The sequence below is a fragment of the Cebus imitator genome, unplaced genomic scaffold (genome assembly GCF_001604975.1).
Source record: "Cebus imitator isolate Cc_AM_T3 unplaced genomic scaffold, Cebus_imitator-1.0 Scaffold79, whole genome shotgun sequence".
Classification (NCBI taxonomy): domain Eukaryota; kingdom Metazoa; phylum Chordata; class Mammalia; order Primates; family Cebidae; genus Cebus; species Cebus imitator.
Genome location: NW_016107394.1, coordinates 650,213 through 671,787, shown reverse-complemented (window position 1 = coordinate 671,787; position 21,575 = coordinate 650,213). Strand labels below are relative to the sequence as shown.

Here is a 21,575-nt window from a genome sequence, read left to right as displayed (position 1 = left end):
CTTCTGGGGTCCAGGCTGATATTTTAGCCCCAGTGATAGCTGCCCATTTCATACTCCCAGGCACCTCCCTCCCAGGCCAGCTGAATCTTCCCTTTTTGGTTTCTGGTGTCTTTAAATCAGTTCCCATTCTTGCTATTGTGGGAGATTGACTGCTAGTAAATATGTGTGTGTACGACTGTGTACATAGAGGCTGAGTGGTGATTAAGGTGACAACTTTGGGAAATTGAAAAGTATATGAAATTCCATATATTTTCAGAGACCTTGTTGCCCATTTTTGCCAAAAACAATGCACTCTGTGTACTCTGATTTAGTTTTTCCAATTCCTTTTGACGTGCCTTATCTCATATAATTTCACAGCAGCACTATGCAGTTATTGTTATTCTCTGCATTTATTTAGTGCCAAGACTTGTGTTCCAAGCCCCAGGATTCTGCTCACCACATTACTCTACCTTCAGAGGCAATAGTGTTGCATATGCCCAGCCAGATTTCTTTCCCAGTGTTTCTCCTGAGACAGCACATTTTTTTTTTTTTTAATCCTGAGTATCAACCTGCTCTATTCAGGTTGGTATCTGGCCCTCTGGAGTGCCAGAACCTTCTTGCCAATGTCTCTAGGTAAGAGATCTTGGGTGTATTCTCTTAGGCACAGATTGTGCTGCATGTCCCCTTTGCATTTATATGGACCAAGACTTTGCAGCTGCTCTGTTTTTTTTTTGTTGTTGTTTGTTTGTTTGTTTGTTTTTTATTATTATATGTATTTCTCTTGCCCTCTGATCCGTGGGTAAGAAAGGTCTTTTATATTTTACCCAAAGATTATTTTTCTAAAATTTAAATTACTCTGCAATGACCTTCCAAATATTATTTCATCCTTCTCAAAAGTCTCTTTAGTTCAGTTAACAGGCAGTCCTATATATGCCCTTGGCTGTGTTAGCCTCACTAGTTGTATACTAAGAGACTCTCCTGTTAATAAAACTCATTTTCATCTTCAACAAACATTAACTAAACATTAATTAATAAATATAATAGGGTTTCTGGTATTCAGGAGCTCATAATTCAGGGGAAAATATAGCAATTATTATAGTTATTATTATCAAGAGAATAAATACTTTAAAAAAGGCCCGAATACTATTCTTTTTGAGCACAGGGTAGTAAACCTTTAATTGTGCCTGTGTAAAAGAAGCTTAGGAAAAGTAGTAGAGGAGAGAGACAGTAAGCCAGGACGTGAAAAATGAGTGTGGGAAGTCAAGGACGAAGATCTGGGAGGAACAATTTTTCTTGGAAAGAGTATGAGAAGTAAAAAAAGACAGAAAGACACAGAGGCATGGGAATCAAGGCTACATTTTTGAAATAGCATGGACTCCAGTCTGGCTAGATCATAGAGGTTGTGGTGAGGAGTGGTGAGGAAGAAACTTAGGTCTGGGTGATGAAAGACAGACCTTTAACCATGGCGTAAGAAGTTTAGTCTTTATTCTGGAACTAATTTGCAGTTTCAAGGGTATTTTAAAAAATAATAGGGAGTGAGCTGGTTTCATCTGGTTAGATTGTTGGGATTGTGTGGATGAGGAAGGTTACCCTAGAGGCATGGCAGTCAGGATCAGAGAACCTGGTTTGTATGATGGTTCAGGCCACCATAACAGAACAAAACAAAACAAAACAAAACACTGGAGTAAAATGGTTAACAGTAGCAGATATGATTTTTTGCATACTTATGATATGTGAGGTACTGTGTTAAATGCTTTACATTCATCATCTCATTTAATCTTCACATTGACCCCCTATTAGGCAGGGACTCTTATAATCATTTTAATGATGAGGATGCTGAAGCTTAGAAAGGTTAAGTGGTTTACCCCAGATCACACAGCTCTAGCGGTTGTAGACTGGGCTTAGAATGCAAGATTGATTTCAAAGATCATACTCATAACAGCTATAAAATACGGCCTCTGGAAGAGTTTGTTTTTTGAACATGGAGAGTTTGACGTGCTTGAGAGACAACCAGGTGTCTCTAAATCAACCAGTTCTTTTAGTATGTCTTCAGAACTATGAACTTGGTTTATAAAAGAGAATTTGGGGTTCATTAAGTAGGTTTGGGGATCGATTGTACAACAAAAATGGATTTACTGAAGGGCTGAGATGCCCCAGGAAGAGAGTATAGAACAAGAAGAGCACTGAAGATACAGTTTTGGAGAGGAGAATGAAGATCCAGAAACGAAACCGATAATTAGTGATCAGAGAGAGCTGAGGAACAGCAGGAGGGAGAGGGAGAAGCTCTAAGAAGATGGAAACGGCTCCCAGTGCCACATGCTGCAGAGAAGCTGTAGCAGCAAGAAGGGACGTTGATGACTTTGGCCCTCTTTGCCTGCAGCTCTAGGTTAAATATGGTTTCTCCATTTTAAACCTTCCCTTCCCAGCAGATTGAATTACAAGCTCTCACCCTCTGTTCTACTATTCATGCTCCTAGTGTTTTCCCACTAATTTCTGTCTGGTCTGAGGAAATCTTCGAATCTCTGGGTGACTGCTTGATGGTGATACAGAGATTTGTGACACACTCTGAGCCCGGGAACCTCTTCTGATGCTGGCCATGAACTCTAACTTATACTCAGATACTTTCTGGTAACCCATGCAGAAACTCCTACCCCAGCTCTCAAACTTTCAAGGGCCAAATCTATTTTAAAACTACAATATACATGATTTAATAAATACAGGTTGAGTATCCCTAATCTGAACATCCAACATCTGCAAGACTCCAAAATCTGCAATTTTTGAGTGCCAGGATGATGTTCAATGAGAATGCTCCTTGGAGCATTTCAAATTTTGGATTTTTACATTAGGAATGCTAATCTGGGTATGTATAATGCAAGTATTGTAAAATACAAAAAAATCCCAAATCTGAAACACTTCTGGTTTCAAGCATTTCAGAGGAGGGCTACTCTGTAGTAGGAGCACATGAATATTTGTAGATGGAGGAAAGGAAGGGAGAGAGGGAGTCAGTTCACTCTTTATAGAGACATGCAATCTGAGGTGACCCAAGTCTGACATTTCCCACCTCAGCAATATCTTCTTATGTAAATCATTTTGTGTAGTAAGATTCAGTTCATTTGTAGACTGAACTCTGCTATAGGTTGATTATGCCTCTGGTACTTCTAATGCCATCACCCCTCAGGGTTAGTATTCTAGTTATATAAATCCCACTCTCTCAGGTTGGGTGGGTCTCCTAGAAGCAGAACCTGAGGTGGGGGTTCTTGTCCAAATGACATATTGAGGGAGTACTGTTATGAGAAGAATGAGGGAATCCTGATAGGGCAGGGGAAGAAAGCTAAGCAGGGCTGTGGTCTCAGCTGGAGACTAGCTTCAGCCTTGTTCCTTGGAAAGCTCTGAAGTACAAATTGCATTGAAGTATTTGTTGCACCCAGAGGCAATGTTACACCTGGAGTCCTTTGGTACCCTTATGTCAGGGAGCCACTGGCCTCTAGGTGTGCATCATGGGGGCATAGTGTACCGTCCTGGATGAGGTGCCTCCCATTTGACCAAGGACAATCCTCTGTAAAGAGGAGGAGCTGTGAGCCCTTAGCACTCAATACTCAGTGCAGATGGGAGATGGTTGCATTGCCTTTGTGAATGGGATATGGCTGGGACACCAATGGCATCCACTATAGCCATCATTCCTTTTTTTGAAATAAATTGAGTAGTCTGGACAAGTGTAAAACTTTGGGGGTCATTTGGACAAGAAGGAAATGTAGAATTAGAGTTCAGGATTAATTTGGTGTCAGTTTTTTGTTGGATTAGGGTTTATCATAATAAAATAGAATTCGAATTGTGAGTTGAATATCATAAATTCAATCTTTAAATTAAGATTGAAATGGTTATTAAAAGGTCAAATCTTAAGTTAATGTTAAAGTCAGGATTAAGTCTAGAATTGGGGAGATCTTTAGATTAGTGATGGAGTTAGGTTTCAATATTAATCTGTTATTACTAGCATTACACTTGGACTGGAATTATTTTAAAGGATAGTCTAATGATATGCTTAGAATTGCAGTTAGTATTGAGTACAGGAAAGAATAAAGGAAGGCTAGGATAGAGGAAATTATGAGTTTTTTTTTTTTTTATCAGCTAAGACTCTTTTATATTCAGTCAGTAGCCTTTCTTTGGAGAACTAAATGATTTGGAATATACTTAAAATTTTTGTCTTAGTCTTTCACTTGCTGCCAGAATTAACAATACAGGCGGGGTTAGTAAGTAGGACTGGATGAATTTGTGTCTGGTCCTTAAATTACGTTAGATTGCATTTAGAAAATGATTAGAATTTGCATAAGAAATGGAATTAGAGTTTCAGTTAGAGAATAGGATTTCAAGATAGAGTGAGCTGTGGTATTGAGATTCTCAAGGATCTGACAATGGCTTATCTTTGCATTCCAGCCTCTACCCGCCTGGTGCTGGTCACACTTCAGCTTCTCCATGATGGTGGGTCCCAATGGTAATGAATCCAGTGCTACATACTTCATCCTAATAGGCCTCCCTGGTTTGGAAGAGGCTCAGTTCTGGTTGGCCTTCCCATTGTGTTCCCTCTACCTTATTGCTGTGCTAGGTAACTTGATGATCATCTACGTTGTGCGGACCGAGCACAGCCTGCACGAGCCCATGTATATATTTCTCTGCATGCTTTCAGGCATTGACATCCTTATCTCTACCTCATCCATGCCCAAAATGCTGGCCATCTTCTGGTTCAATTCCACCACCATCCAATTTGATGCTTGTCTGCTACAGATGTTTGCCATCCACTCCTTATCTGGCATGGAATCCACAGTGCTGCTGGCCATGGCCTTTGACCGCTATGTTGCCATCTGCCACCCACTGCGCCATGCCACAGTGCTTACATTGCCTCGGGTCACCAAAATTGGTGTGGCTGCTGTGGTACGGGGGGCTGCACTGATGGCACCCCTTCCTGTCTTCATCAAGCAGCTGCCCTTCTGCCACTCCAATATCCTTTCCCATTCCTACTGCCTACACCAAGATGTCATGAAGCTGGCCTGTGCTGATATCCGGGTCAATGTCATCTATGGCCTTATTGTCATCATCTCTGCCATAGGTCTGGACTCACTTCTCATCTCCTTCTCATATCTGCTTATCCTTAAGACTGTGTTGGGCTTGACACGTGAAGCCCAGGCCAAGGCATTTGGTACTTGTGTCTCTCATGTGTGTGCTGTGTTCATATTCTATGTACCTTTCATTGGATTGTCTATGGTGCACCGCTTTAGTAAGCGGCGTGACTCTCCCCTGCCCGTCATCATGGCCAATATCTATTTGCTGGTTCCTCCTGTGCTCAACCCAATTGTCTATGGAGTGAAGACGAAGGAGATCCGACAGCGCATCCTTCGACTTTTCCACGTGGCCACACACACTTCAGACCCTTAGGTGTCAGCGATCAAACTTCTTTTCCATTCAGAGTCCTCTGATTCAGATTTTAATATCAACATTTTGGACGACAGTATTAAAAAAAAATTTTCCTTGATAAAAATACAACTCAGATCCTTCAGATATGAAACTAGTTGGGGAATCTCCATTTTTCAATATTATTTTCTTCTTTTATCTCTCTATACAGTTATTAATACCCTCACTTGGTTGTGGTTGGAGGATTATTACTTTCCATTTTACCATGCAGTCCAAATCTCAACTGCTTCTACTGATGGACCAGAGCATTCTGAGACAATAGTAGTACATCTAAAGAACATTTGCCAAAGGCTTAAACATGGCAAAAGGAAAATAAACACAAGAATATAATAAAACGAGATAATCTAACTTAAAACTGTAACTTCCTCTTCACAACTCCCAACCACACTGGATCTCAGAAAAAGACTGTCTTCAAAATGACTTCTGCAGAGAAGAAATAATTTTTCTTCTGGGCGTAGCACTTAAGGAGAAGATTGGAAGTAAAGCCTTGAAAAGAATACATTTACCTACATTAATGAAAGTTGACACATTCTGCTTTGATAGTTTTCACAGCATATGGACACTGATTGGACACTAATTTTCCTATTTAATTTTCTAATCAACTTTTTAATTTAGGCAAAGATATTATTAGTACCCTTATTGTGGCAATGGAAAAATTGATGTTCAGTGAGGATCAGTGAATTAAATGGGGTCATACAGGTATAAAAATTAAAAAAAAGGCTTTTAATGCCCAATCTCATATTATGTGGAAGAACTGTTAGAGAGACCAGTAGGAGAGTGGGTTAGAGATTTCCAGAATCTTACATTTTCTAGAGGAGGTATTTAATTTCCTCTCATTCATCCAGTGTTGTATTTAGGAATTTCCTGGCAACAGAACTAACTCATGGCTATTGATTATTGTCCGGGTCCAATTGTCACTCTACCTGTGTCTTGGAAGCAGAAGTGATTTCCAGGTCCACCATTATGGAAGGTTCTTAAACAGAAAGTCTGGCATGGGGCTTATAGCTATTTGTTTTTAAAAGTTCCATAGGTGATTCTGATAGACAGCGAGGTTAGGGAGCCACCAGTTACAATGGGAAGTATGAAATGGCAGGTTTGAGTGTGACTGGTAGCTGGAAAGTGAGGGAATCTTCAGGACTATGCTTTATTTGGGGCTTTGGGTAGTATGGAACAGGAACTTTGAGGCCAGGAAAGCAATCTGACTTAGGCATGGGAATCAGGCATTTCTGCTTCTGAGGGGCTATTACCAAGTGTTAATAGGTTTCATCTTCAACAGGATATGACAACAGTCTTAACCAAGAAACTCAATAACAAATACTAACACATGTGATCATGTATGTGGTGAGAGTCATTTTCTTTTTCAATCCTCAGATTCCCTGATATGGATTCCTATAACATGCTTTCATCCCCTTTTGTAATGTATATAATGTTTGGAAATGTCTATTTAATACTTGTGTTTGCTGCTGGACTGTAAGCCCATGAGGGCACTGTTTGTTAGTGAGTGCCATCTCTGTTCATCATTGATTGCTCTTTGCTTATCACTGAATCCCCAGCAAAGGGCTTAGAACATAACAGTGCTTATGCTCGATACTGGCTATTTTTCACCAAACCTGATTCCTTCCTTCATGAACACACATCCAGGCCATTGTCCAGCCTTCTTTGAGTTGGGCTTTATCAAATTCTAGCCATTACTTTCAATGTAAGTGGAAGTGACATGTACCACTTCTCTACCTGGCTCATAAAGCCCTCCCATGTGCAGTCTTTCATGTTGACATTAAATGTAACTTGGAAAACTATGTTTTACACATAGAAAACCACCAGAATCCTGGATTCCTAAAAAACTGTGCAGGGCCAAACCTCTGTCATTTGCAAGTCCCCCTTGTATTTGCATCAGGCAGTTGGATAAGAGAAAAATAAAGTACTAGTGTATCAATCTCTGAAAATGATTTTATTGTTCTTAAAGTATTCTAGCCTTGTAAATAAAACACTAATTTAATAGTTGTTGAATAAATAGATTAAAAACTAAAGGAAATAAAAACTGAAAGCTGAAGGGCTCAGGAAAGGCTGCTCTTCCTCCTTCCAGAGTAAACATAAGAGGTATAAATTTATCAAAGGAGGAAATATTTCCTTACATTATCATAAATATCACAAAGTCCTTATTATTCATTGTGATGTCAAGCTGTGTCTCATGTAGGTTTCTATTAATTCGCTTTGGATTGCTACCATCCCAACTTCTTAGGAAACTTACATTGTTATCTCTTCTCCATCATGGATGTTCAACCTCCCTCTCGCATGTGGATCATTCCTAGCATTTATCATGTTCAAACCTTCCATATTAAAAGCAACAATGACAACAACCAGTATAACTCTGTCTAAAACTCTTTTGTCTCTTCCCTTTAATAGCCAAATTTCTTAGAGAAGTTATCTACAACTTATTTCCATTTACACATCTCTCATATAACTCTTCCACTATTCCCGTTTAGTTTTGGCCTTGGTCAAACTACCAAAGAACTTTTACTATACGTCATCAGAAACCTCTGTGTGCCTGAGGTTTTTAGTTTTTATCTTCTCTGATTTCTCAACAACATGTAACACAGTTGACCACTCTGTTTCTTGATACATTTTCTCCCTTTGTCCTTTGTGGCATCACAGTCATGGTTTTCTGTTTATATCTCTGTGTACTTCTTAGTTTCCTTTGCACATGCGTTCTACTCTGCCTGGTGAAAGAATATGGTGTAATTGAATCAGGCCTCTAATTCCTACACAATTAATACTTGTATTTGCTGCTGATCTATAAAATTTGAGTTGATGGCCTCTAATTCCTCTGCAATCACACACACACACACACAGATGCACATGCATGCTCACACACACACACACACACACACAACCATTCAGTTTGCCATTTGTATATCAGTGACTTAATTCGTATCTTTAGACTAGATTATTGGGCTAGTATAGAGCTCTAGGCTTGTAAGTCTAATGTCTGTGTAACCCAGACATTTGGATGCTTCAAGCTCAAAGTGTCCAGAAATCAAATTCGTGATATGCTTTATGCAATTATATTCATCATTCATGTTTCATATATCAGTTAATCTTGCCACTGCTAATTCTCATGTGCAGGCCTCAAACCTAGGACTGAAACGTGGCCTTTTCTTTTTCTTCTCTTAACCTTCATCTTTGATTCCAAATAAAGTTATATAATTTCGACTGCTTTTGTAACTTTGATCCCATATTTCTCTTTATTTGTACCTCTACTCCCCTAATCCATGTTACAATAAATTCATCTTGACTATTTCAATAGCCTTGTAACTGGTATATTCACATGCATTATAGCTTTAAGTCAATCTATTCTCTGCAACACAATGTAAAACCCTCTTTCCAAAGGCAAATGTGATCATGTCAAAGCCACTCTCTCTTCTGCTTAAAATACTGTTAATATTTCCAACCTTTTTGGTTGGACCCATTTCTATTTTCAGGCTTATCTTGAGCCATGGGCTCCTTGCTCATTGACTTCCAGTCCCACTGCCTTTTCTTTCTTTCCTTTATTTCACCATACTTCCTCCTTTACAGGCTCTTTGGAGACATGGTTTAGTATGCCTTCTCCTAAACATTCTTTCTCAGTTTTATATATATATATATATATATATAAATATATATATATATATTAACATTCAGACTTCCCCTTAATTATCACTTCTTGAGAAAACTCATTCCTTACCCCTTAGGGCAGGTCAGATACCCTTATTGTATATGTTTACAGAACCATCTATTCTTAATTCACGTATGTAGTCATTTTTATAGGCAGAATTCTAAGATGACCCTACAGAAATGTCCTGCTCTGGCTTCCAGAACCTTTAAATATGATGAACTGTCACTCCTGGGATTGTGTTACATGATATATCACACAACTGGATCTTCAGATAGGGAGATTATATCCCCATGGGCCTGGTCTAATCACATGAGACCTTAAAAACAAGACATCTCTCTAGTTGGTGACAGAAGTCAGAGGTATTCAAAGCATGGCAAGGACGTGATGTGCTGCTGCTGGCTTGACGATGGAGGAGCATGTGAGAAGGAATGCGGGTAGCCTAGGGAGTGGAGGGAGGCCAACAGAGAGCAATGGAAAAGTGATTCCAGTGGCATGGCTTCAGGAAACTGGATTCTGTTAATAACCAGAATGAAAGTGGTTTCTTCCCCTAGGCTCCCAAATTAGAACCCAGTCAGCTGAAACTTTTATTTTAGCCTTATGAGAAACCCAGCCATACTTCTCTTAAGGCTAAGAAGGTCACCCCTACTTCTGACCTTCAGAATATGAACTAATAAATGGATATTGGTTTAAGCTGTTTTTTTTTTTTTTTTTTTTTTTTTTTTTTTTTTTGTTTTTTTTTTTTTTTTTTTTTTTTTTTTTTTTTTTTTTTTTTTGCTGTGCAGCAATAGGAAACTAATGCAGTCATCAAATACATTCTTAGTGCTATTAAGATGAGTGTGAACCCAGCACTGAGAATGCAATGCAGAACAAAGGTGGTTTAAATTCCTCTCTCATGGAGTACACAATCCCCTGGGGGAAGAGAATCCTAAATGGATAGTGCTTCATGCCATTGCAAATTTATATTTCTTTGCAAACATATTTAATTAGTGTGTCTTCCTTCCACAAGAATCAAGTCTGGTTTTTGTAGCATTCTAATCTTGCCCATCACGTAACAGAGTGTCTGGCTCACAGGAGTCACTAAAGAAAAAAATAAAGAACTATTCATTAATACATGAGGAATAAAATGCTCCAAGTCAGATAGCTGATGTGAATGAGACAGTTGTGACAGAGTTTGAGTAAGCTTTGTTTTCCTGACTCTAAAGCTCGTGTACTTAAACACTATAACGTATCATTGTACTTACCCAATGCAGATGCTACATTTTGAGATCCTGTGAAACCGACCTCACATGTAGTAGGAGGAATAGTGGCACAGGTGAAGAGAAAGATGCACATGTCCTTACAACTTCACCTTGTAAGAAAGTGCATTCCAGCAGAAACACATAAACAAATCTTAGTATTTATCCTCTAAATCTCTTTTTATTTCTTTCTTCTTTTTTTTTAAATTATACTTTAAGTTCTGGGGTGCATGTGCAGAACGTGCAGGTTTGTTACATAGGTATACACATGCCATGGTGGTTTGCTGTATCCATCACACTGTCATCTACATTAGGTATTTCTCCTAATGCTATTCCTCCCCAGTCCCCCCACTCCCTGCTATCCTTTCCCTATGCCCCAACCCCTCGACAGGCCACAGTATGTGATGTTCCCCTCTGTGTGTCCATGTGTTCTCATTGTTCAACACCCACTTATGAGTGAGAACATCTGATGTTTGGTTTTCTGTTCTTGTGTCAGTTTGCTGAGAATTATGGTTTCCAACTTCATCCAGTACTTATCTCCCAGAGGTGTGAAGGACATCACTTCCACCAAAAAGGCCCAGGAGATGCACTATGGTGAGAAATTAGGGAACTTTTCTTGACTAAGAGAGAGTACTTAATTCCATCAGTCAGCTGTATTGCATCTCTCACGCCTGCAGTTCATCTACCCAATGTAGCTGAAAACTTTCTCACAAATGTTTACAATTATTTATATGTATTTTTTCCTCTGAAGGACCAGAAGCTCCCTAGAGGAAAACATCTCCAAATTACCTCTTAAAAAACCCATTGCTTTATCTCCTGTTCAAAATAATTTATCATTAAATCTTCAAATAATTATTGAGCATCTACTGTTCCACCAACAGCACTAGGCACTGAATATATGTTGGCACCCTCAGGGCTTACCATCTAGTTGAATGACAAACTATTGTATATATGCAAGAAGCAAACACAGTCCCTTGAATAATCTGGAAAAGAGAATTAATGAGACAGGTTTTCTGATAAATTAGGTTTATACTTGACAAATGAGAGGAGCAGTTAGAAATGAGACACGGGCATGGGGGGAATGAGAACATTCCAGGCAGCGTAAAAGTTATCTGGGAAAGCCCTGAGGTCAGATAAGAGGTTAAACTGATTAGTCTTCCTGGCTCCAGATTTGTTCATATGTACAATGCACTTCTAATCTGCAATTTACACTACTAACTCATAGTAAAAAAGTAATGATTTTTATGTACTAGATACAAACCAAACCACTCAGCATAGTACGTACAGTCCTATACAATTTAGTCACCTACTCCTTCATCCCTACCACTCCCCTTTATTGCTGTATGCCACAGGCATGCCTATGAAGACATAAGTGATGGAGACATAAAGAAGTACAGAAATGCACACCTTTTCACAAACACTTTTTCAAAATGTGGAGTCTTCTTTTCATGTTGCTCTTTTGTTCTAGATTTTTCTCTTATTTAATTCTTAGTTTGCCTAGAAATATTCTAAATTTTTCAAGATGAAGTAAAAATTATTATCTCCTTTGTGGCAGCTTGCCACACCTTCCCAGACATGTTCTTCCAAAGACCAATTTCTGGTCTCTAGCAACCTTTTGAGAATAACTTTATTATGTAACTTACTGGTTTATAGTCTGGTTGTGTCTTTACTTGCCTTTCTCCTGGCACAAGATTGTGAGCTTTTGGCGACAAGGGAACACATTTCATTTATTTCTCAGCCTTTCATCCTTATCACTACTTTCTTACAAAGTAAATGCTGCATATAAATTTGTTACACGAATGGGCTTCCCACTGTCTTAGCACAGATTAGGGATTTTCAGTGCTCGCTGGTTCTAACAGGTTTCTGTAAGGCTCTAGCAGTCTCTTTTATATTACCCAGGCCTTAAGATATGTTGTAATTTCATCAGCCTTGGCCTCTCTTCCTCAGCATCCTGAGCATGGCCTCCCTGATGGGCTTGGACTTCACACTGTAAATGATGGGGTTGAGCACAGGAGGTATCACCAGGTACGCATAGGCAACAAGAGCATGTACAATGTGGGGCAGGTGCCTCCCAAAACGGTGCATCATGGACATGGTGATACATGGAACGAAGAAGACAAAGACAGCCAGGATGTGGGAAACACAGGTGCTGAGGGCCCGGATGCGCTCCCTGGGAGAGGCCAGACCCATGACTGTGCGCAGGATGAAGGTATAGGACAGGATGATGAGCAGGGAGTCTATGCCCCCTGTAGATACAACCACATAGAGCCCATAGCATATATTGATTGTGATGTCGGCGCAGGCCCACCTCATCACATCAGGGTGGAAACAGAACGAGTGGGACAAGATGTTACTGCCAGGGCAGAAATTTAGACGCTTAATCAAAAATGGCACAGGGAAGAGGCACAAGGTAGCTCGAGCCACAATGGCCAGCCCAATCCTGATGATGACATTATTTGTAAGGACAGCTGCATAGCGCAGGGGGTTGGAGATGGCCACAAAGCGGTCAAAGGACATGGCCAGGAGCACTGAGGACTCCACCACAGAGAAGGAGTGCAGGAAGAACATCTGGGCCAGGCAGGCATTGAAACCAATGAGCCGATAGTCAAACCAGAGCACAGCCAGGGTGGTGGGCAATGTGGACAAGGTGAGGCCCGCATCAGTAAGTGCCAGCATGGACAGGAAGTAGTACATGGGCTGATGCAAGCTGGGGGTCCTCTTCACAGCCAAGAGGATCAGGCAGTTTCCAGTGAGGGCCACAGTGTACATTGAGGAGAAGGGGATGGCGAGCCAGCCGTGAATGGCCTCCAGCCCTGGGATGCCAATCATGAGAAAAGCAGGTGGCTGGAAGAAGGAGATGTTGATGTAGGACTGTGGAGGGAGCATCCTAGGGAGGCAGCTGAGGGCTCTGAAGAGATGTGAGCTCTTCAATCTGAGCAGATAGAAGGACGCTGATAGGACACCTGCCAGTAGGAAGACATTTATTTGTGCTGTGTGGGCTTTTTCATTAATTGTTTTTCATTTTCCTTAGCCCTCGCTCTGTATTATTAACCCTTCCAGGAATGTGCAGACATTAACTAATATGCCCTCGAACGAAATTCAAATTCTCCAGGGATAGTGTAACTCTGCTTTAGTTAGCAAAACATGAATGACAAGGGTAGATTTAGAATTTAGTTCTTTGTTCTCATGTTTATTTTTTAAAATTGACATAAAAATATATGTTTTTATCCTGTACAATATGAAGTTTTCCAGTATGTATACACTGTGGAATAGTGAAATCTAGCTAATTAACACAAGCATTACCTCATACATTTATGATTTTTTGTGATGAAGATCTGTAAAAATTCACCCTCTTACCATTTTTCTTCCCTCCTTCCCTCCCTCCACCCTCCCTCCCTCCCTTCCTTCCTTCCTTCTCTCTTCCTTTTCTTTCTTTCTTCTTTTTTGAGATAGGGTCTTGCTTTTTTGTTCAGGGTAGAGTGCAGTGCCAAGATCATAGCTCACTGCAGCCTCAAACTCCTGGGGTCAAGTGATCCTCCTGCCTCAGACTCCTGAGTAGGTGGGACTACAGGTCTGCGACACCATGCCTAGCTAATTATTTATTTTTTAAATTTCTGTAGAGACAGGGTATCACAGAGTTGTCCAGTCTGGTCTTGAAGTCCTGTGATTAAGCAATCCTCCCACCTCAGCCTCTGAAAGTGCTGGCATTACAGGTATGAGCCACCATACCTGGCCTTAGCATTTTCAAGCATAAAAGATAATATATTGCATTATAGAATTTAGTTGCTGCTAACTATACAGTTTATACTGCTTTCACTTTAACATACAGTGTCTTCACAAAATGAAAGTGTTTGCTAATTTTAAATGTAAAGCACACTATCAATGCTCATCATTATCATCATTACATCTTTGTTGTTTTTGTCCTTATCCCCATTCTTATTCCGCTGATACTGTATTTTTTTGCAGTATTCTAAGTGCTTTCACAGTAATTATGTCATTGGAGTCTCACAATTACTTTGCCTGGTAGACAAAGAAGGAAAACATTTTTACTAATGTGAGTGTAGAGAAATGCTTAAATCCATCAAAGATTAAAACTGCAGCACTCCCCATAAAACAGCTGTTAAAACTCCAGTGTATGTGTGTGTGTGTGTGTGTGTAAGATGTGAGTGCAAAATCCTGACATTCTCTAGTAATCAAGTCCCCAAAATGAGAAAATTTCAGGCTAAGGTTAAAAATAGGTGCTAGGAAAGTTTTGATAAACGAAGTGACAATTTGATTCTCACCAGGTCACTGAAAGCTGTCAAGGGTGTGGGGTCTTTCTGCGTCTTGCCTGGAGAATATCAACCGGGTCATTGGATGCCCTTGCAATTCAGGCTACAAACTAACGAGAATCATTCCTTCACCCCATTGACTCAATATTTCCCAGAATTTAGGAATGCCAGACAAATATTTCCTTCTGCCCCTTAGCACACCCTTCCTGAAGTCCTTTGTCCTTGGATGTGTCTCCCTCTAAATCACTTAGCACTGTTGTCTTTCCTAGCGGGGAGCGCCAAAGCTGCAGGCCCAAGGAGTCCGAGGTACTGCCCTAAAGTTAGAATTTCCAAAGACACCTATTAGAACATGAATCAAAGACATAAATGTATGCTGGTTTCAGTGTGTGTCCTACAAATGCTACTAATGTTATTATCTGATGCTGGGCAAATACAGTTACTAATGTATCAATCATTCAGTATCTCTTGTGTTCCAGTTATTAGACTCTTCACATTTTTTATTGTAAATAATACCTCTCTGCTTATAAAACAATCATGCAAGGTAGATATTATCATCTTCTTAAAAAAAGATAGCAATAACAATAATAATGATATTATTTTAAAACAAATAAAACCAGAGAGAGAGGTTGAGTTCCTCTAGGGCAGTCTAGAGTGACAGCACAAAGTCAAATTGAGGTCTACTTCCCTCAAACCTTTCAACAGTCTCAAACTGTCTGCATCATACTAGATGCTAGAGACTGGTGAAATGTGAGCTGTTTGGAGAAGATGAGTTGGAAGTTTCTATTTTCTTCTTATGTTCCGTGGTGACATGATTTAGGGTTCTGCAGATGCTGTGTTTTCCTGTTTCTCCAAAACTCTGTTTACTCAGTATAACCCTTTTCTTCACACTATTTGCCTTTTATTGTGCTAATTGCCTCCCCAGTTTTGATTTTCTTTTTACTAATTAAAGGTACATTTCTTCAGAAACTTCATTCAATCCTAATGTTCTGATTTTGATGATTTCCAAATCTCTGTTCTTTTTTTTTTTCAGGGAAATCAATGAATGAGCAAGTGAATACATTATTGAATAATGATTTCTTTATTTATATAATACACTTCCTCTTTACCTCAAGCCTTAATAAAGCCTCTTCTAGTGCCCATGTTCACAACTTTTACCATATAGTGTGTACAGAAAAGATCAATGACTCCTTCAGATTAATTAAATTAATTGTGATTTTTTAGTCAGTACTTATTTAGATTTACATAAGGTCAATCCAGAAAATAGTCTCTTTGTCGTTGGTAACATAAATCAGAATACAGCGTAAATTCGGGACTCTCAATTTACCTTTTAGGAATCCGAGGATAAATTTTCCTCAAGTTGATGTGACATTTCCCGTTCTTCCAGCCTGCAGTGACTTATCTCTGCTCTACTGACTCACAAATACATTATCCTAGAACTCACTGTTGTCTCCTAGTTGACATGCAGGTCCTACATAACTCTGGGTATTTTTTTGATCTGTTTCTCCCGGATGTGATAGAAAGATCAAAATGCTAAGTTTGGTTCAATATTACAAGAAGCTGAGCACTCAAAAATAAAACTATACAGTAATTCTTAGGACAAGTTGCCAAAAATTTGTACTTTATACAATCAAACTAAATTCTCTCTTTTCACCAGGTCATTGTCTTTTCACCCATTTTCATGTATTGTGAATATTACAGTGATATGAGAGGCCTGACTTGAGGGAGGAATTCTGTGTATTAAAATAAAAATTTTTGCTTTTGTTGCCTTTCTTTTATGTAAATATCCATTCTAGTAACCAGCTGGGATTGCCATGTTTCTTAGTTCCCATGGACTCAGAAAATTTAATCTCTCAATTCTGGAAATTAGACCAGGTTCGTTTTTCTGCTATTATATCCAGGACATAAAAGAGGCAAACTTATTTAAAAATCATAACTCTTCCCAGAAAAAGGAGGAAAAGTGTGGATGATTTTTAACCTACGTTTCTTTTAATACTCTAGGAATCATCCATGACTGTATGTGTCTGTGGGAGTTAGAAGGAGTGACTCAACATGTTTTATCTCCTCTACCTTAAAGTCAAGTGCTTTCCTTAAAGGCTCTTGTTATGTAGGAGAATATGAAGGACAATCTCATAGCGAAAGTTGAGATCTCAAGAAAACATTCAGATCATCCCCAGGATGCTACCTGAGATGGGATCTTAAGATACCCTCACAGAATTGCCCTACTTAGAGAAACCAAATGGCATGAATCAGCTTGGTCATGGAGTCTAGGTTTCTGAATAATGATCTGAATTGAGAAATCTTTGTGTTCAGGAGTGTTGCTTCCTTTCTTACTCTCCCACATCTAGGGGCGTGTTCCTACCATCTATGGAAGTCCAGGCCTCCTCACTTTTTTTCCTGATTTTGACACCTGCTCATCTCTCATCCTACTGGTTCCTTCTTTTGGGGGTAGCTGACAGAGAGGGGAACTCAGACTCACTGAGCAGCCCTTTCCCTTCTAAATAGTGCAGAAGGGACTGTGTCCAGACCCCGTGTTACTCACTCTGCTTATTGTCAAAGCCTTCTTTACTTCTCCAAGTCCTGAAGGAGCCCAGGAAGTCTCTGCAGCTAACATCTCATCTTTATATCCTTGGCTAGATGTCTTGGTGAGGTGCTGTTCCCCAGAGATCCCTTGGGGCCCAGGCCACCTGGAGGTTCTCTGCTAACTTGTTCCTGGGCAATAGTAAATCAGTGGGGTGTGTGTATTGGGAAGGAGAGTTACAAAGCAAATGAGTCATTTCAGCAATGGAGCTGTGTAGGAGAGGAGAGAGCTAGAATCATCAAGTCTCTGTGCTCCAGGTATAGTGTTTCAACTCTGCCACACCTTTAGGAAGCTTCACTGGGCACGTCAATCACTTCCTTTACTGTGCTTTGCAGTGACATCAGCTGTCCCATTTGGAGTCACAGAGACCACTTTGTAGCCTCTCTCAGTGAGGGCCTTTTAGGCCATCAGGGTCAGTGGTATCTTCCCTCCACTCCATTTTAGCCCCCAGGGATGGATTCAGGTGAAGCAGCCCCACTTCCTGTGTCTGCTCCTCATGGACACTGTGGGAACTCTGTTTTCTTCATCTGCATATCTGAATCAAGCAACCTGAGGAGCTAGATGGGGAGAAAAGGGCCCTGAAACAGGGAGAGATGAATGTAGCCATCAGGCATGTTCATTGGGAGCTCTCCAGCTCTCTGTTTTTTGTCTTTAGAGAGGCAGAGAGTCATTCGACCTAAGAATTTTTCCGTGCTGTCTTGCATATCCCCATAGGCCTCCCTTCATTCTTATGTGTGAACTAAATTGAAAACATGAACAGCTTAGAGAAGAATATAAATGACTTGATGGAACCGGAAAAAAAAAAAAAAAGAAAATATGAAGAGGTCCTATGGGCTGAACTGCAGAAACAAATTAAGTGAACATTTATATTTTCATACATTGGTTTCTGAATCCTGTTTCAACTTTCTCACTTCCCAGATTCCTGCCAGTGCACCTGCCAGTGAGGCAAATGTCTGCCTGCGTGGTCTCCTTGGGAGGACTGTGTAATAAAGTGGTCCCCATCCCACAGAACCTGGCAGGGGAGAATGATGCGTAGTTAAAAATAAATTCCTTAATATTATATACTCAGGCAGTAGTGAGAGACCAGAGGAAGGCCATTCCTGAGCAAGAAAGTGCTTTGTTGGATCGAGGGTTGCCCATTGGTTCTCCCCCTCTGTAGTGCTACTTTTGGATCATAGCTCCTGGCAGAGAATTGCACTTAGTAAGAAGGTGTTAAATAAATGAATGAATACATTCCTGAAGCCCTCTTGTTGACAATCTCTCTGCCCAATAATGAAGGCATTCATTATTGAGTGAGTCAGGCTTCAGTGCTGCCCTTGAGGAATTAGAATATGAGGCCAAAACAAAGTATAACGTGAATAGCATTTGAAAAGCTCTCTAGTGGAGGTGTGTACAAATTGCAAAGGGTGTAGAGCAGAGAGGAGCAAGGAACAGGAAACAGAGGACAGAGCCTTGTATCTTCTCCTGGAAGGACAAGAATCTTCTAGATAGATGGAGAAAGTAGTGGAGTCCTAAAGCAGTAAGAAAAACTGACAGACCCACTCCTGAGGGCTGTAGGGTTATTGATGCATCCATGCCTTTGCTGCCTACATTTGGTTGCAATTGGGGGAGGAGTGCTAGACCCTGCACAGAGAGAGACTCATTTCGGACCAGATTCATAGGCCCCATGCTCCATTCTTTCTCTGTTACCATTCATGCATCTGTTGAAACTTTATTTATGGTGAGCTTTTATGTGCCATGCCCAAGTTAAGCATTAGGCACACAGGTATGACTAAAATGTAGTTCCTGGCCTCAAGGATTTCACAGTTTTATGTGCAATTATTTATAATTACAATATAGTGTGTTAAGTGCATGAGGGAAGCACAGGGTGTTCAGGGGTCATAGTTAACCCCCCCTAACTTGGCAAAGCCCCTGTTCCAGTCTCAATGGAAATCACATGCTAGTCAGGAAGAAATATAATTATTTTGCTTCATCTGCATTCTAATTTTCCATTCTTAACACCAGCCAGTCAGCTTATCTTGCTTGTCTTGAGTCTTCCTCCAGCATTCGGTAATTATCTAGTAATTATCAGAGACTGTCCTATCTTTCTTGAAATATAGGAGATGGAAGATTCTGGCATGAGGGATATATACACACACATATCTAGATATATAATTATATAAGTATACACATATAGTATACATGTATATTAAACACATATATACATACACACCCATATATTTCTACATGCACATAGGTATTTCCCCACTCACAACTTTTTGCCTTTATAAATTTCAAGTCTATGAAAAAACTGAAAGAATAACATACTGAAAACTTGTATTTTCAGTACCTAGGTTGATAACATATTTTTCACACAGTTTTCTCCTTTTGTTTTTCTCCCTCCATCTCTGCAGACACAAACACACCCGCCCACACCCATACATGTTTTTATTTTTACTATCTCACTTGAATGTAATTTTAGACATTATAATCTTTCTTAACCAATATTTAATAAACACCTTCTAAAAACAGATTCTCCTACATAACCACAATAGCATTTCAAACCTAAGTAATTCATACTGAAGCTAATAATGTGTCAATATGTAATACATATTCAAGCTTTCACAACTGTCCTAATAATAATGGGTTTCTGCTAGTAGTTGGTTGTCGTGTCCCTTTAATCTTTTAAAATTTATATGGATTCCCTGATGTATATAATGTATAACATATATCATATTATATAATTTAATTTATATCTAAATTTTAATATTAATAATTTATATGTAATATATAATACATATATAATACATATAATATATAATATATACAATATATACAATATAAAAATATAAAATATATATTTTGTATATAGATATATTGCTCCCCCTGAGAGTCTTGTTCTCTTGCCCAGGTTGGAGTGCAGTGGCATGATCTCGGCCCACTGCAGCCTCCACTTCCCAGGTTCAAGCAATTCTCCTGCCTCAGCCTCCTGAGTAGCTGGAATGGCAGGCATGTGCCACCACCCCAGGCTTATTTTTCTAATTTTAGTAGAGATGGGGTTTCATTATGTTGGCCAGGCTAGTCTTGAACTCCTGACCTCATGATCTGCCTGTTTCAGCCTCCCAAAGTGCTGGGATTACAGGCCTGATATATTTATTATAACGCTGCATTTTTAAAAGATTCTAAGCCACTTTGTGTGTTTGTGTGTGTATACTGTTCCCATATTCTAGATTTTTCTGATGATTTCCTCACGGCTAGGCTTAGGCAAAATATTTGTGGTAGGAATTCTATATATGTGATGTTGTTTTCTTATTGTTCGTATTAGAAGATACATAATGCCACAATATTTCGTTATCGATTAAACTAAATTTGCTCATGTGCTTAGGGTATTGATTGCCAATCTTATTTATTATAAAGGTAAATTTATTTTTCTTAGTCAGTAACCTGTACAGTGATACATTGAGATTATGTGAATATTCTGTTTTCCAACATCTTTTAAACATTTGTGATTTGTCTTAAATTATGTTAAAAGCTACAAAAGGTATTTTTCAAAATCTATAAACTTTTGCATTTATACATGACATTCCACTGTAGGGAAGAGTTTTTTTTCTTTTTCTTTTCTCTCTCTCTGTTTTGAGTATCACTATGGACACATACATTTAAATAAACCAATTTGTTTGCTGTATTGCTGTCAAAATTATTAATGATTTTTAGTATACCAATTTTTATTTAACTTTTATTTCAGTTTTAAGGCTACATGTGCAGGTTTGTTATATAGATAAATTGTGTGTCACAAAGGTTTGGGGTACAGATTATTTCATTACCCAGGTAATAAGCGCAGTACTGATAGGTAGTTCTTCAATCCTGACCCTCCTCCCACCCTCTGTCCTCACGTATACCCCAGTGTCTGTTGTTCTCTTCTTTGCGTTCACATATATTTGATATTTAGCTTCCACTTATGAGTGAGAACATTCAATATTTGGTTTAATGTTCTTGGGATAGTTTGCTTAGGATAACGTCCTCCAGCTCCATCCATGTTGCTACAAAGTGCGTGATCTTCTTTTTTATAGCTGTGAAGTATTCCTTAGTGTATGTGTACTACATTTTTTTTTTTTTATTCAATCTACCCTTGTTGGGCATTTAGGTTGATTCCATGTCTTTAGTATTGTGAATAGTGCTGTGATGTAGTATTCCAATATTCAATGTACCGTTGGTCACTGGTAACTCTTTCAAATATGTTTCTGGTTCTTTTTTATTTTTCTGTTACATGGGCTTATTGTCCTTGTGTTCTTTAATTTTAGGCACAGTCTATTCCAGTATCATCTAATGTCTTCCCTGCTCTATGATTAGAAATAGGCATTTATTCAAGGATTTCAAATTAATTGTACTGGGAAATATAATTAGAAATCAATGGTGCT

General features: G+C 39.3%; 2 protein-coding genes across 2 annotated transcripts; one reads left to right on the top strand and one right to left on the bottom strand.

The window, feature by feature from the left end:
- The first annotated feature begins 4,265 nt into the window (after positions 1 to 4,265).
- On the top strand, positions 4,266 to 7,385 carry LOC108307486 (olfactory receptor 51E1). Its single transcript, XM_017532840.2, has one exon. It carries the CDS (start codon positions 4,450 to 4,452, stop codon positions 5,404 to 5,406), a length of 957 nt encoding a protein of 318 aa, XP_017388329.1. The 5' UTR covers positions 4,266 to 4,449; the 3' UTR covers positions 5,407 to 7,385.
- A 4,867-nt stretch (positions 7,386 to 12,252) lies between these two features.
- Positions 12,253 to 13,215, bottom strand: LOC108307485 (olfactory receptor 51I2-like). The gene has a single exon (XM_017532839.2). It carries the CDS (start codon positions 13,213 to 13,215, stop codon positions 12,253 to 12,255), a length of 963 nt encoding a protein of 320 aa, XP_017388328.1.
- Between the last annotated feature and the right edge of the window lie 8,360 nt (positions 13,216 to 21,575).